The sequence below is a fragment of the Ciconia boyciana genome, chromosome 15 (genome assembly GCF_034638445.1).
Source record: "Ciconia boyciana chromosome 15, ASM3463844v1, whole genome shotgun sequence".
Classification (NCBI taxonomy): domain Eukaryota; kingdom Metazoa; phylum Chordata; class Aves; order Ciconiiformes; family Ciconiidae; genus Ciconia; species Ciconia boyciana.
The window spans coordinates 16,411,580-16,427,933 of record NC_132948.1 but is presented as its reverse complement, the minus strand read 5'-3'; the positions used below and the strand labels follow the sequence as shown (position 1 = coordinate 16,427,933).

At 44.3% G+C, this 16,354-nt stretch overlaps 1 protein-coding gene across 13 annotated transcripts in view; it reads left to right on the top strand.

Annotated features, from left to right (window-relative positions):
- Positions 1-2,189: 2,189 nt before the first annotated feature.
- Positions 2,190-16,354, top strand: part of PPM1F (protein phosphatase, Mg2+/Mn2+ dependent 1F) — a 28,876-nt gene continuing 14,711 nt past the window's right edge. For all 13 annotated transcript variants that reach the window (XR_012045339.1, XR_012045337.1, XR_012045336.1 and 10 more), the window contains exons 1-2: positions 2,190-2,480; positions 13,160-13,290. Coding sequence is in view for 7 of the 13 variants with exons in the window: in XM_072880584.1 (XP_072736685.1) it covers positions 2,305-2,480; positions 13,160-13,290 (307 nt within the window). In the remaining 6 variants the exon portion in view is untranslated. The remainder of the gene's footprint in view (positions 2,481-13,159; positions 13,291-16,354) is intronic.

Here is a 16,354-nt window from a genome sequence, read left to right as displayed (position 1 = left end):
TTGCAGGATGCAGGCTGCTATAGTTTAGCGTGGGAATACAAAGGGAAGAGGTGGGATAAGAATCTCCTTAACTTGAATGGCTTAGAGAGCTCTCAAAGCCTCAGCGGTCTCTGTTGCCGAACACGGGTAACTTTGTGCCCAACGCGTCAATCTGTCATGGATCCTAAACTTGTACTAGGTTCAGCAGAGTCAGAGCACTTGGATCCTTCACAAAACCGAGCCTCCAACCACTGAATTAAAACCCTGCTTAAACCAGTGGAATAGTGGCCCTCTCGTTTTCGTAGGTAACTTATTTTTATGGGATCCTCTGTGAAGTATCCCAGTATAAAAAATAAGCAAATTTTGGAAGCATTAACTGTGCTTCCCCTTTCTTTTTCAGACAGCTCTTGCAATTTAAAAAAGTGTCAAGTATATTGTGTTTGCTAGCTTGTTCAGTACAATGGGGACGGAACATGGGGTAACGCTCTGAAATAGAGATGTCTGAGAAGGAGAAAACAAGAAATCAAGGTACTGCAAATGCTTGCAGCAATATTATTTCGCTGAACATGTACTAGTGCTTCTGGGTAATGTGTTCTCTGTCCTGGCTTTGCAGCATCTGATATTTTATTCCTTCCTCTAAAAACATTCTATTATATCCAGTTACGCCTGGAAGATACTATAATGTAAGGGCAGAATCCTTATCACTCTCTTAACACCTGAAGTAAAAAGGTATTTCTGGTTGTGCATGCTGGAAACTGCTGCTGTTTGGAAGATAAGACATGTCGCCTGTTCGTGGCTAGGTGTTTGGCGACTGAAGAGGAGATGGGGAATACAAATAGCATTAAAGATGTTGTCGTTGGGAAAGAGTTTGAGGTTTGTGGGCTTTTTTTTCCCCAAAACTGAATACTCGGGTTAATGTCCTGATAAAACTATTTGTTTAATACTTCCCAAATGAAAGGCCCATGTTTTATAGTATTAAAAATCAGAAAGCCAGTAGACAAAGCAATAAACTAGAGTCCTGGTTTTGAGAGAGACTTTTGCCGTCTCTTGGTTGGATGAGATGAATGGATGGATGAGATAAATGATAAATACTACACTTCAGCAAAGTTACACTGTTACAGAGCTCTGTGTGAGGCAAGAAGGAAAAGGATTTTAGTTGATACGCTGTAAATATCCAAAAGGGCCCAGAAGATCTAGGAGAGAGGTCAGTGCAAGTATTCGGGATGCCTGCGTCCTGCTAACCTCACTGGAGCCTTTGATACCGTACTATCTTTGTGAGTGTAGGATTCGGGATTTTCATTCACTCTTTTCTTGGAAGATTCCAGCTTGGGACAAAGATTGTTCCATCTAGTTTACTGACACTCTCCCTTTTTTAAGCCAGAGGTGCTCTTAAATGAGCAAGAAAAGGTTATATTTGATTTGGTGGACATAGTTAATTAACTGCAACTACTTTGAGAAACAGGTCAACTTGCTATCATTCTCTTCAAAATCGCTATACCTTTAGCTAACAGTTTATTTAAGTGACGGTGCCTTGTATTTTTGCGGGTGATAAGGTTTTGAAAGCTAGCACAGGTGTTTTGCAATGAATTATGCACAGCAAAAAAGCGGGCATGGCCACAAAACCAGGTCTTCTGAAGCCTCCTTGTATAGGCGTTTCGGTGGGAATGGAAACAAGGGAGTGCGAGGAACAAGACTGGGGGGGTGTTGTTCTTATGGATCATAGTTCTTCATAATCCGATGTAGAGTAAGCCAGTATTTTAGGATGGAAAACCGTTCGGCGGGGTAGGCGTTGAGCACCGGGGAGCCCGGTGGGAGGACGGCGCTTGTAAACGCGCCCGTTTCGGCCCTTCCCGTTTCTGATGGCAGAGGGTGGGGGGAAAGGAGGGCGACAGAGGCTGCTGCCCTCCGCACAAGGCGGCCGTCTGTCGTCGTGTGTCCCCGTCCCCCTACCCCCGCCGGGCCGTGTCCGTGTCGTCTCCCCTCGGGCCGTGTGTCCCGTTCCCCGCCCCCCCCCGGCCCGTGTCCGTGCCGTGTCCCGTCCCCGCCCCCCGTGTCCCCCTGGCCCCGCTCCCGCCCCGCCCCGCCCGTCCGGCCACGTGACCGCCCCCCCGCTCCAGACATTGTTTCTGGCTCCGCCCTCGCCCCCGAGGCCACACCCCCGCCGCGTGGCCCCGCCTCCTCGCTGCCCTTAAAGGAGCCGTCACCGCGCCCTCTTCCGCTCGCTCCCCCCTCCCCGGCCTGCCCCCTCGCCGCCCGTCCCCGCCGGCGCCTGGCCCGCTCCTGGCGAGGCGGCGGCCGGGCAGCGCGCCTCAGCGCGGCGCCGCCATGGCGCTGGAAGTGGAGGCGGCCGGGGCTCCCCTGAGCTCCTTCCTGAGGGACTTCCCGGCTCCGCTGGGCCCGGGGGAGCCGCTGCCGTGGAGCTCCGCGGGGAGCGGCGCCCTGAGCAAGGCCGAGGTGCCGGGCGCGCTGGCCGAGCGGGCGAGGAGCCTCCTGGGCGGCAGGTGGGAGCCCGGCGGCGGGCGGGGGGCTCTCGCCGGCCTCCCCTCGGGGGCGGCGCCGCGCTGACAGTTGGCGGGCGCGCGGGGGAGGGGCGGCGCGGGGCCGCTGAGGGGAGCGGGGCTGCGGGGAGCGGGGCTGAGGGGAGCGGGGCTGCGGCCCGCCGGGGCGGGGCTGTGCGGGGCTGTGCGGGGCTGGGGCGGGAGGCGCTTCCTCCCGAGGAGACGTCCCGGCCTCGGTGGGGCCTGCGGGGGCCTTGCGGTGCCGTCTGCTGCCGGGCGCGGGCTGCGCTGGGCGAGATCCGCTCAACGTCTCCTGGGGAATTTCGGCTTTTTTTATTTCCCCCTTCTTAATTGTTTTTGTGAATATTCTCCTGAAAGCTGGGACTTTAACGGCGTGCTTCTGTCACAGGCCTCCTGCCGAGATCTCTGCCTTTACAGTAATGTTTGTGTGCTCTCAGAAATATTTCTCTCCCACTGTTGGTGCGTGAGAGATTAAATTCCAATCCTGCAATTAGCCTGACAGGGTGATTCTTGTGGTAAAGTGCCGATAGTTTGAATTCAGGTCCCGAAGGGCACCTGTGTGGATCTGCTTGGAAGTCTGGGGAGGGAGGCAGTCAGTGAGCTGCAGCCCGCCGTGCGGGGCTGTCAGGTGTCAGAAGCGAGCCAGCTAGGAAAGTGTTCAGCTTCCCAGCCCTCCTGAGTTGTCCTGGTAAGCAGGGCGTGCTTCCGTGGGTTTCTCAAGTCGATGTTTTCTCAAAACTTCAAGAGCATAGTCACACCACCACTGGAAGACACAGCTCTTCTTTCAGTGATGTTTCTGCCATCCCCTGATTTCAGGAGAGACGTCTCACAACCTTCATCCGTATCAGTTTAGACTTCCTTTTTAACACTGCTAAGAACTGGGACGTGACTGACTTGTTTTGGCAAGCTTCACCAAGAACAAGTTGTCTTGCTCTGACCTCTTGCCTCCCAGTACTCTTTGTCTCCGCTTCCTGAAGCGCTTCAGCAGTAAGGCCTGCGTGTTCTGGATTTTGCGAAATTCCTACCATGGTCTGCTTCATTGAAGTGTGTGTTAAGAGTCAAGAACAGGGCTTGTGGATGGTCCAAAACAAACAAACAAACAAACATCTAAGTGGAGGGCTGGCTTTGTGCTGGGAATAACTAGGAAGACAGGGAGTTAGGGGAGACTGGTTCTGCTTAGGTATGCTGAATGTTACCTGGTCACTAGAGGAATTTGATAAAGAGATAGAAAACAGGGTTTGAATTACTTGTCTCTCTAGCTACCATCTGGTGAGTTTATGAACACTGAATAGATTTTGTTGTTGTTGTCGAAAGCGTGTAGGTGATTTTTAGGTACTTAAATTGCCATTAAAAAAGCAAGTTACTTCTGTGCTTTGTATTACGTAGACACTCCTGGACATAACATCATTCAGTTAAATGCTGTGCCTAAACCTAAAGATGAGAAACGCATATTAAAAAATCAGGTTTTTAGGCTGCAGTTGAAAAAGACCCAGTTATCATTGCATTACTTAGTTGTGCTTTGACTGAATTGCTCTCGAACAAAACACAGCTGCTGCATTCCTAAAAGAGATTGCAAGCTCATCTTGAACTCTTTGGAGCAAGAGTGGCTCTGGATGAGCACTTTGAAGAAGACAGTAATGCCAGTCTTGAAAGAATACTTTTCACATGGCAACCCATCTGCCATATGGGCCAGGCTAATGTTTTCTAAAATTATTTTAGAGAGGAAAGTGTGAAGCTGTAGAGATATGGGATAGGTTCTTCAAACTGTGGTGATTTTTAAAACAGCATTTCTGAGTTACATATCTGCTAACGTTCTGTTGTTCTCTAGTGGGCATATTAACAAGTGGAAGCAGAAAGAGAGTGCTGCTTTTGCAATGCTTTCAGCTCACCTGTCACTTCTGGTGTTTACACAGAAAGGAGCCTGCCACGTCAGAAGCTGCATTTTTCACATACCTGCCCTGCAGCCAGTTCTGATTAGACAGCCTGCTTTGTGGAGCTGCTTAGTCCTGAGCTGGCCAAAAAAAAGGGGGGGGAAGGAAGGGAAAGATAGCTAAAGAAAGCAAAGCAGAATAAAAGCGCAGCAATCTACTTGTTTATGCTTCTTTTCACAAAATGTACTTGGAAAACAGAAACACGTAAGGAAAGGGTTTTTACGAATTCTCGTGGCTGCCTGCAGGTAAAATAGTGAAGCAACCGTGTGTGTGAAGCTGTGTGCTTGGGCGTAGTGCAGCACACCTGACGTGTCAAATGCAGGGATCCCAGCAGACTTCCAGCTCAGTTTTGGACTCCTATGACAAAGAGAAACTTCATTTTGCAATCGCAAAAAGGCTGCAGTTTCCTATTGGGTAGGCTAAGTTCTTGCATGTGGAGGAAAAGACTGGTAGAGTCCCAGGCCAAGACAGGGTTCTAGTATTTTGAAAGTGCAAGCCCTCTTCTCGTAATCCATATAATCAAGGACCAAAACTAAAGTCTCTGATTGTGTGAGAAATTGCCAAACTTCATGCTTTCTTTCCCGCATTCCCAGGTTTGCTACTGCAGGTCAACTCAATATGCAGTTTCGAAGGCTAAATAAACTCTTCAATTCATCTGAATCCCCCAAATCCTTGATAAAATAGATCAGAGAATGCAAGGAAATAGGAGAAAGAAGGGATGCTAAACGTATTAAGAAAAGGAAAAATAAGGGGGTGGATGACACTTCCAAGATATTTAAATGTTTGTGTAAAAGTTGTTAAAGATGCAGAAGTGATGCCAGATTAGGAAGCGAGTTCACGAGAGGTCACTGTAGCTTAGACCCAGTAATCTGCTGTTGCAGGCTATCACGGTAGCATCCCTAACAAACAGATGGCAGCTCAGTGGAAAATATGCACATTCAAATACTACAGTGTCAGTATAACCAGGTTTAACACGCAGAAGATGTTATTGGATGTGCCTTGCTGACTTCTGGCATTGATGCTTGTTCTGTATTTCCTCAGTTTGAGACTTCTTTGACACTCCAGCATCAGAGAATGCATTTTACATGATGATTAGTAATGATGAAGGGTTTTTCTATAGATGAAAGTGTTATTGGGAATCGAGTTTGGCATGCAGTTCTGCAGTTCCGTGTCTTATTTCTGTGTTGTCAGATACTTCATTCACACCCACGCAGATGTGTAGGTCATGCCTTGAAGGGCCCAAGCCAATAAAGGTCCAGCAATATCCTTGGCTCATGAGACAACATATGGTGATGTTGAGCTCGTCCTTCCAGTTGCTTGGAGGCATAAACCTTTGTGTCTTTGCAAGGAGAAACATTCTTCCTCCACCACCAATCAGGATTGCTGTTGAGAAGAGAATGGGGTAAGGAATAACATTTGTTAGGTCCAAGGAGGAGTTTCTGAATGCTATTGCTTCTCTAAGGCTACACACATCTCTTACATGGAAGCAGTTGGATATCTCAGGCTAACTCCCTTGAATGTCTTTACTAATCTAAAATGAATTATTTTAACAGCCTTCTGCAAATGCAGCTAGCACGGCCAAGCACTAGCTAAGGCAGCCAACCACTTTCGCTTCCTGGCAGCAGTTGCGCTTAAATCGCTAATCCGGTGAAGCTTTGCAGATGTTTCTACTTTGAATAATTCATTTAAATCAATGGAACTGCCTGCCTTGTATGGAGCTAAATACATACATAAAATTCTGAAGAATTGGGGCAGGCTTAAGTAATCTCGTTTTGCAGAATTTTAATTAACGTATGCTTTTTGGGTAAGAGCTCTGTGTTCCGACAGTCTGTGGAAATGGGTCGATGTGAATAAAGAGTCCATTGGTTACTTCCAAAGCTGTAGAAATTAACCTGAAATTTTACTAACTTGTACTGAAACAGAACATGAGATGAAATCAGACCCCCAAATACAGAAATTTCTCCTTTCCTTTGGTAGGAGCTGAAACTTGTATGACCATCCTGTGGCATAGCCAAAGAACAATGCGAAATTCCAGCAGGCTTCCTGTTTGAGGAGATTTTACTACAGTAACAGTTGTGCGACTTCGGCTTCCTGTTCTGCCCCCTCCCAAACGATTCACTGTGTTTCATCTCTCGGTTGCCTCAGCATCCTGTTTTGTGTCTTTGTGTTTTACACTGTAATGCTGACACCTAAGGTGTGGCCCTGGCATCTTTATTTTCAGCATTTCTGTGCTTTTAGAATAGTTAATTCAGCAGTTCTGGTATTTTGATGTTTTTATGTGATGTAAGCATGAAGGGGCGGGGGGGGGGAATCTTATCTTGCCTCTGGCTTACCCAGTCTCTTCTTAAAACTCCGTTTAGTCCCTTCCTCTGTGAAAACTACTACCCTGTCTACCATGACCTCTGCTTTTAATAAATCCCCTGAAACATACTTCTTTATTCCTAATTTGTACCATTTAGTGTATATTAATGTAACGCACTAATACTTCTCATGGCTAAGAACACGTTTACAGTATCAGTGATCCATTCTCTTCAGTCAAGAAAGTGAATTCCATGTGTGACTGCCTGCAAACAAACTTTCTAGTTTTCAGGGGACCAGTTGTGCTCGGTCGCGAAAGCAAGCATGGGATTAGCAGAAACAGCCTACTCTTTCAGCAACACCAGTGTTCTCACTGGTTTATGATTAATAAAGTTAGAATTGGAAGCCTTGATAAAGTTAACGCACAAGAGGAATGTAGCACTTCTGCTCTCTACTAGTTAATTCAGCAAACGGTTAACAAACCGGCTCTGGTAATTTAGGGTGGTGGTCAAAACTAGCTTGTTTTCTGTTGTGAGTGGTTTGTCCACTGCTGCTTCTGCAGCTGATGGCGGGACGATACACAGCTTGGGAGAAGTGATGTGCAGCTCACACTGCATGTGTGTCTGGATAATAAAGTTTCAGGCTCTTCTGAGCTGCCTCCAACAGCGTATAAAGGCTGGACAAACTGTTAATTTTGTGATCAGTAAATAGCTTTTCAGAATACCTTTCTTAATTTAAAACTCTAAGGGAGTTTACCCTGTTACAAGATACTCTCAATAGTAATTTTGGGAAAGATTCACTTTGCCTCTAGAAAGAAAGTGTATGTATGGGAATGCCTGCAATACAAGAGGGAAAAAAAATTGATTAAATGCTGAAAAAAGATCAAATCTATAATGAGGAGGAGACTTTTAGGGCTGGCTTGCTGGTGTTTAAATCAGTTTCTTTGGTTCTGCTTGGAAGACTGAAATTGTCTTTCTCTAGAACTTGCATATTTTGCTCTCATAATCTGTGTGAAACACCCTTTCTGTTACTGTTTGAATTGGGCATCAAGATAAGAAATATTCAATTTTGAAACAACAGGTTTAGGGCTTAACTGAAAAGTAGCTTTTGTGGAATTAAGCCTCTTCTGTTCTGCTGTGTGCTTTTTCTTCCTGCTGAGAATGAAATGGAAGTAGCAGGTGACTCTCCATTGCACATTTTCTCTAAAAACTGTTCGATGATGACTGAAGGGCCTAAACAGATGGATTCTGGATTCTAAAGCTGCTGCTTCTGATAGTTTCAGAAGAAAATCTGGAAAAAACTGCTTCATGTAAAGATGGAAACATAAGAGATTGAAATTCTGTGTGGCATTGTTCATATATTTGTTTTGATTCCATCTTGTTCATCTACTGTAAAGACCTGATGTCATTAACACAAGAAACAGCCTCCTGTGCATTGTAGGATGTCAGATGTTCTCTCCTCTACAGATATATATTTGTGCTTTTCTGGTCACCGTCACCCTGGGAACTCTGGGTGCTGCTGTAATAAATACTAAAGCTTAGAGCCACTTGAGTGAAAACATTCTGTAGTTGATTATAAGAATAAAAAGGGGGGAGGGAAATAAAAGTGGCAGATTGGGGAGAAAATACTGAATACAAGCAGCTTTTGTTTATGAGGAAACTTGTGACCTGCTATTATTTTGGCAGTATGAGAGGATCTTTCACTTACTAGAGAACTGCTAGCATTTGCAGATCTGCATGAAAACCACTTTGCTGATACAGCCGTAACGTGCTGGAAACACACACCGAGTCCACGGTGACAAACTTTGTGTTACTGGCAAAGCAGTACTGTATGCGATCTTCTGGTGTTGCAGGGCCTGGGCAGCAAGTGCATGCCAAAATATATCTTCCCTCCGATATAAGTCAGCTGCAGCTGACTTATGCTAGAAGCTTTTGCTAGCAGATATAGCTAGCACCTCTTTGTTCCCCAACATATGCATATATATCTATGCATATAGATACATATGTGCACCCTGAAAGGAAAAGAGGATCGTACAGCGGTGCAATACCACTGCTGCCTTGTTGCCGTGACTTTGGTGATAATGTTCTAGAAAGAACATTGTGTGCCTTTTTTTTTTTTTCTTTTTTAAGTTGCAAGGTGACAAGCGATCAACAACTCGGCCAATACAGTTAGTAATCTCTTGTGCTTCTCTTTATACAAACAGAGATTGCCTGACTGTACTGTGGGAGAATGTGTGTGTTTGGGGCAGTGGGATGTGAATTATTTTCCTTCCAAAAAAAGCGAATAAAGATTCAGAAGGCTTTGCGTAAACACCGGGTGCGTGGTATGTCCTCGTGAGGCTTTGTACCACCCTCCGCCAGGTTACGCAGAGCTTGCTTCTCTCTGCTCCAAGTGCTGAAGAGCAGCTGTTGGGAGGATGCCATCTGCCGCGCTACTCCGCTTTCTCAAAGCTGCTGTAAGCTGTGGGCATAGAGCACAACAGAGTCTGTCATCTGTTTTCAAGCCTTTGAAAAAAACGTAGTCATAGTTGAGGCTCTGGACGAGATGTGGTGGCCTGACCTCTGATGCTCTAGATGCTTTCCCCTCGCCCACAAAGCTGTTTACCAGAGGCTTCTGAGTATACCCTCTTAAATTGGAGAAGAGGAGGCGGTGGGGACATCTTTGAATTGGTGACTTGTTTGCAACACTCGCTGCAAGTGTGCTGGGCGTTTAATGACCCACATAAAACCAAATAAGAAGTGATCTTACTAGAGTTTCTGCTTCCTGAAGAGACTTGTGTATATTCTGTCTTTTCTTTCCAAAGGCTGATATGTAAGGCGTCAGTAACAGTCTTATGATTGATCTGACATATATGAATACACTGTGGCTGTGATGGCATAACAGCTGGTCATTTAAAGTGAAATAAAATTGAGAACTAAATTGTATTGCAGAAGAGAAACAAGGTGAACAAGAGGAGAAGTAAGTTCTGTTCTGTAACTCATGACAGATCTAAACTATGCAAAATATCGTAATTGTTTTCTACTTCCGTGTGTAACTTTATTTTAGCCCACAGGTATGTATATCAACAGAAGCTTTGCATAGCTTCTTTTAACAATACCGTATGTGTCCAGTAGTCCAGAATCGTTTAAGGAGGAGGATGGCATATAAATTTAAGTGTGTTCTTTATTAGCATAAGTATTGCTTTACACTTTAACTTACCACTTTTATCTATACTCGGGTTTTTAAAAAGAGGCTCGTATTTTACCATGAAGTGGCTGGAGGATATGAACTCCATGCTCCAGCCACTGGCGATGTGACTTTAGCTGGTGGTGAAGCTACAGTGCCTCATCTGCACTGTTACAACACGCATTAATTCTTTTAAAATATTTTTTATTGTGGTCAAAACACACCCTTTTTGTTAGCAAAGAAATAGCCTGCAGCAACGAAATTCCAAGTCTGTTTACCGCTAGCCTGTGTAGGCTGAGGCTAGGTAATTAGTGTTGCATGTGTCATAGAAACGGGGCTGACACATGTTTCCTGCAAGACTCTCTTAAGAGAAGGTAACATCCTCTCCCCATAACACACTGGCTTCCCTCTTCTTCCCAACACAGTTGTCTTCCCACTTAGGAAACAGCTACAGTATTTCTTCTGATTCATGAAGATTAAATTGTGCTTGGTTCAGCCTGTCAGCAGGGTGTCTTGGGCTTCTTTGAAAGGAAGATTTTAACAATAAGTGACACTGCTCTTTGCTTACAGAAAAGGTTTGAAGTCCGTTATGGTAACTGCAGTGGGCTTCTACTTTTACACTGGTTGCCATAGGTACTGTGTCTGCTTCCAGATGCTCTCTAGCCAAGTGAGACCTTGTAGCTCTCAGCTACAGAAACAGTTCTGACTCTTCTTTAATTATATATTTTGTTAACTCTTGAAGTCTCTGGTTTAGAGGATTAAATTAGAACCAGTAAACATCGAAACTGAATGGAAGATGCCATTGCCTTGGAGCTCCATTTACCTGAGCTTGAGTAAAAACCAGGCTTACCAATATGGTAGTACTAGTATTAAGAGTTTATAAAGTAATTGACAAACATGTTCTGTTTGGAACCGGGGTTGAACTAAATAGGTAGGGTCATTTTTTAGGCTTTTGTTTTATCTTTTGTCAATGTCAGAATCAACTGCTCAATGTTGTTGCTGACTGCATAACAAATAAAATCCCAATAAGCAACCATTTTCTTTGTATAGATTTGCAAAACTATGGAGAGGCAGGAAATGCATAGGAAGCAAAGCTGAATGAAGCATATCAGTACTGAGGAATCTCTGAATTTCCTTTTCAGGAACTGGGTGGCAACTGGAAAAAGCCAAAGGATGTGACATAATAACTCGTAAACCTTTTCTTTGTTATAGGCATCCTGTAAGCAGAGGTTTATACAGGACTTGTAAATTATAGCACTTAGTATATTGCCTTTTGTTTAAGCTTCTTTTTATGGACCTGGTTCAGCAAGTCAGGGCCTGGAAAGCAGAAGTCTACGAAGTTTAAAATCAAAATATTGAGCCCTCTTCTGATACCGAGCTGGAAACCCCAGCTAGATTTGAATTTTTCCTCCAGCATAGCAGCGAAGTTCTGAAGATGACTGAAGCTGTAGCTCCCACTGTGCATTTAAATGCATAGTTTCACTTACTATTTTTTGTCTCTGTTCTTGGAGCTGAAACCTGCTTTAACTAAAGCTTCTGACTTTCAGCAGCATCAGCTACACTTCTGACATTGTGTGGCTTGTATTTTCATATTCCTTTCTTTTCCACCTACACAAACAAAAACAGGAAGCAGGATTTGGGGGGGTTGCCATATCTGTTTCAGATGTATTTCTTGCCTGACCTTTTAAAAGGTTGTCTGTTAGTGTCAGAGTGATTATAAGCAGGCATTGTTACTTTTAACTTGGGTAGGAAAGGAACCGACTCCCCTAAACATATTAGCTTTAAAAAAGATATAAAAAGCCAATTTCTGGCTTCCCTTGGTGTGATATGACTGCAGCTAGCATTGAAAGGACTGCAGACACGTTGCCATCTATTTGAAGTACTGAAATGACTCGTTAAAGTAGGCCATCACTGCTGCAGAATGCGTAGCATAAAACACGCTTCTGTTAGCAGCCTGCTGACTAACACAATGCTTTCTGTTTGCTGCCACAGGAGGTGCTCATACATGGCTGTGAGGATATGACAAGGCCTTTCTTTCAGGAACACAATGGCAAAATGCATTTCAGCTTGTTGTCACTGGGATCTAAATCCTCACGGTCTTCCCCTCCCCATTCTTATGTGTGCACAAAACCAGTCATCTCTGTTGAAGGTCTGCAGAGACCAGTTGCTTCCACCATTTCTTACTCTGTAGCCAACCAGTTTTATGCAGGACTTCCTAAATGTTTCCTGGCAAAACAAAGTCTTGTCCTTGACTTGCTGCAGGTGCCTTAATGTGTTACTTGCTTTGGTTGTATAATTTGATACTCGGGGGGTACCAAACACTCCATGAACAACAGATAAAATGCTTTTTATGGACGTCCACGCTTATTCTTCATTGTGCTCTTAGAAAGTGTCTGGAATGTGTGTTATGTACTGTAATTGTTAGTACCTGCCATGGGAATTTAGTGAATATAAAAGAGTTATTTTCTAGTAGCCCCATTTTAAACTTGGATGGGGCTTGTTTGTTTACAGGTTCAAAAGCAGTATGGCAAGTATGTGCTTCCTATAAAGCATGTAGCTTGCATAAAGCATTGAGTAAAAAGGAGAGGGTGTGTAGATCATGTAGCGTTATTGTCTTCTAGATGCTCACCTAAAAGCTTCAGCTGAATCACAAGTCTTGGAGTCTTTTCTCAGCCTAGTCTCCAGTGCCAACTCTTTGCACCTTCTTCCTGGGTGATTTCTTTGGGGAACTTCCAGTCAGGAGAAACTGGGTGTTAAAGGGCTGTAGGTTAGTGCTGAGCACGACTTTCCTTGTGGAGGAAAGGGAACTGGAGTCTTAAGTAACCGTTTTGGAGATTTGCGTGTACCACAATGCAGAGCTCCTGATACTGTCTGTGGTGAGACAGTTGACTGCAAGCAAGAAGTGCTGTGTAGTGAGTAGAAACAAAATGTTTGCCTTCAGAGGCTAGAATTGAAGGTAGCAGTTCCCATATGAGAGCTGAAGAGAAGGAGGTACCATCTGCGACTGGAGTGTGAGGCAACAGTTTGAAAACATGATTCATAGGCTTCTTCCTCTTTGCATTCTTGAGAAAGCAGTTGTCTAACTGAAGATCTTACTAAAGATTTGTATGAATAAATATTGAACATATGGTTTACTAATGAAGTTGGAATTATTGATTGTGTGTAATGCTTTCTAATTCTGAGGTCACCAGCCATAAACAGTGAGGTTGTAGCTCAATTTAAACTAATGCAGTCTATTTTGCTTTCCCTTCCTTTTCTTACCAGCAGAGGTGTTTCACCACTTCTTGCAGCATCGTTGATCCATGCTGCAGTTGATGAAGTCCTCCAAACAGACTTGAGCGAATTTAAGCAGCAGAGTGTGCAAACAGAGGGAGAAGGAGATGAGGAAAGGTTGACCTGTAAGTATACTGTTTTCCTTCTGTGGTTTTCCCAGAGGCTGTCTGTTGGAAGACTTAAGTGTTTTGAAATGTTTCCCAGAATATTTGGTTAGGGTGTCTGGCAAGCAGCAGTGAACAGAGCTTTATTTGCTCCTGCTGGGTACCTGTGGGATGAAAGGTAGCTATGCTAGTTTTGTGGGCAAGATGCAAACGCAGTGTCTGGAGCCCCGGACTGATAGTGTGGGTTGGCTTTCTGGAAAGGTAAGAGAGTTTCTCTTCCCAAAAAGAATTAATGACTGTGTCCCTTGTGCTTCCTGAACTGAACTAGTTAAGAACTTTTCTTTTCCTCATTGGATAATTTCACTTAAATTGAACTGGTTCAGTTCCTATCTTAAGTTGATAACCTCTTACATTTTTGAAGTGCCCTTTTCTCTTTGGTAGACTGACCTTAGCTAATTACTTCTATGTTTTGACATTGGCATCATCACAGCTGCTATTGTGCAGCCACAATGACACCTTAAATTCATCCATATAATCCATCTTGCTTTTGTCTGTTCTTGGGACCAGATTGTGGGCCCTCCACAACCTGAACATCTTGAAACTCCAGATCTTTCTCTTGGCAAGTTTCTCAATAGTCTCCATCTTTATTGATTATTTCTTCTCTTCCTACCCTCCCCTATAAAGATGGGATGCTGAGGGATGAAGAACCTGATGCATGTGTCTTCTGCCTGATGCCTGCATTTTCTCCTATCTGAGTGAACTGGAGAGAGAACAGGCCTTGGTGACTGGCTACTGGGTTTGTGCCTGGTGTAACAGATGGTCCTATTGCATTTACATGCAGAAGTGTTTAACATTAGACTTCACCAAACCTTCAATCCCAGCGCCAGGAATTTAAATGGAGTAGGATGCAGGCAGAGTTGAAGATAAAAATGGAGGAGAGATGTCTCAGGCAAACTAGTCTATCCTGTAAGGGGAAATACTCGCCATTCCATTTCCCTGGGATGACTTGAAAGTCGGTTCAGCATGCCTCAGAGGATGCGTCTCCAAGAGAGCTCTGGAAATGGCCAGGATACGACACTTTCCAGAAGCCTATTCCAGTATTCACCTACAACTCTGAAACAGCAGGAGGGGGAACACATTTAATTAAGTCTTGCTGCACCCTGAATATTTCATCCCTTGCCTTCATGTTTGTAGCCTTCATATGTCTGGAGAGATTTAGCACATTTACAGCACTTTGCATGGGAAGTGTTGGCTTCCTGTCAGCTTAGTTGGGGTCTAAACAACATGCCCTGGCTCTCCTCCTCTGGTGCAGGAAGAAATGATTCCGCAGTCAGCGTTCACTGGACATCAGTAAACCTGCCTCCAAGGCGAGAGCGAGCCCTGGCCGGGGCAGCGGGGGTGGCTCACCTCCTCTGCCGCCTGCGGTGGAGCTGCGGCTGGGCTGCGCTCTGCTGAGGCTGGAGCCCCCAGCACCTCCTTATAGAGCCAGCTTGCAAGTACGTTCTGCAGGCCTTCAGAGATTTTTGCTGGTGCCTCTTCCAGTCACTTTGAGTTCAGTCTCCCCAGAGCGCTCTGTTTCTGCGCTCCGTGTTCTGTTGCGTCTGGTTGTCTGTGAGCAATCATACAGACTTCACTGCAACTAACCTCACCTAGAGCAGGACTCTGCCTGAGATGAGGAGCTGGCAAATGAGAGTTTTGCATGACTAGATCACTACAATTGTAAGATAATAAAGGAGTACAGGCAGCAGTGCTGGAGCATGGCTTTGTGCAGGGGAAACTGAAGGAGGTCAAGGTACTGATCTTCCATAACTAGAAGCTCTATATTGTGTTTGCAGCAGTGACCGTAAGGCATGTGGTAAGATAAAGTGATATCAAAGCATGTTTCTTATTGTCTCCCTTACATCAGAGAGAATGGTATCTTACTGCGTTGTGACTTTGTGCTCCAGTAGTGTATCTTTATTTGCTATTGCTCAGCCTTTATAGGAAAACAAGTAACAGCATATTGTAACCCACATATAATAATTATGTAGGTTTTCAGCACAAATATTTCACAAAGCAGCTGGAAACTGGTCATCAGAGGATCTTGCAGTCGCTCTGCTGGGGACTCTTCATTGACTCCCATGTAACTATCTTTGAGGTGAACTGTAGCAGTAACATAAGATGTGAACTGCTATGTATTTGTGAGCCTAGGATTATAATTTCTAGTTCTGGGTCTTAGGAAAGTCTTGGGCCCACAGACCTTCAGTTAGTGAACCTCATCTGAACAGCTAAGAAATTATAATGTTAAGAAACAGTGAGTAACGAAGAACTTGATAGGACAGGGACATTTTCTTGGTCACAAGCATCTAATGTCTCTGGAATCCTGTATGGTTACGTTATACTGGTGACACTTGTACAATAATTCATGCTGCTGTTTCACTCTAAAAGCCATGAAGATATAGGATTGGAGTCTACTTTTAAGATAGCGCAGGCAAAGTCAGAAAATCCTTGGATGAGTTCCATCTTGAGCTAGTTTATGTTCTCTCTCACTACTCCTTGTTGACAAATGCCCCAGAACCTTCCCTGTTCTGATGTTGAAACCTTCTTTAATTTCCATCTTATATATTGCTGCCTATTTTATATTTGTTCGTTCTTCTGTCACCATTGTCATTTAGATCAAATTGCTATTCACCATTCCCCTATCGAACATTATGGAAATCTGCTTATTATTCAGGTACTTGCATTGCCTAATTTCAGCAAGGAATATCTACTTTAAAGGCATTAATTTCTCTGCACGTTTGGACCGTACTTGTTTTTCCTATCTTGTAAATTCTGTTACATCACTTTAACTGTACAACTAGGAAGAGGATGTTCCTTGTGCTACAGCACAGTATCGACTCTCTCTTCCTGCATTGCAATAATAACTCTCTGGCAAAAAAGCATTCTTGGAATGGAAGAGAAGTGATTATATAAAAGCAAGGTATGTACGTGTGCCTATGTGAGTACCGCTGTTTGATGTGGTATACTGCAGAAGAATTTCTGGTGTGAAGGTACTAAATTCTGTGTCAGATTTCACAAGCTTAGTATTTAAACAGCAATGTGTGTC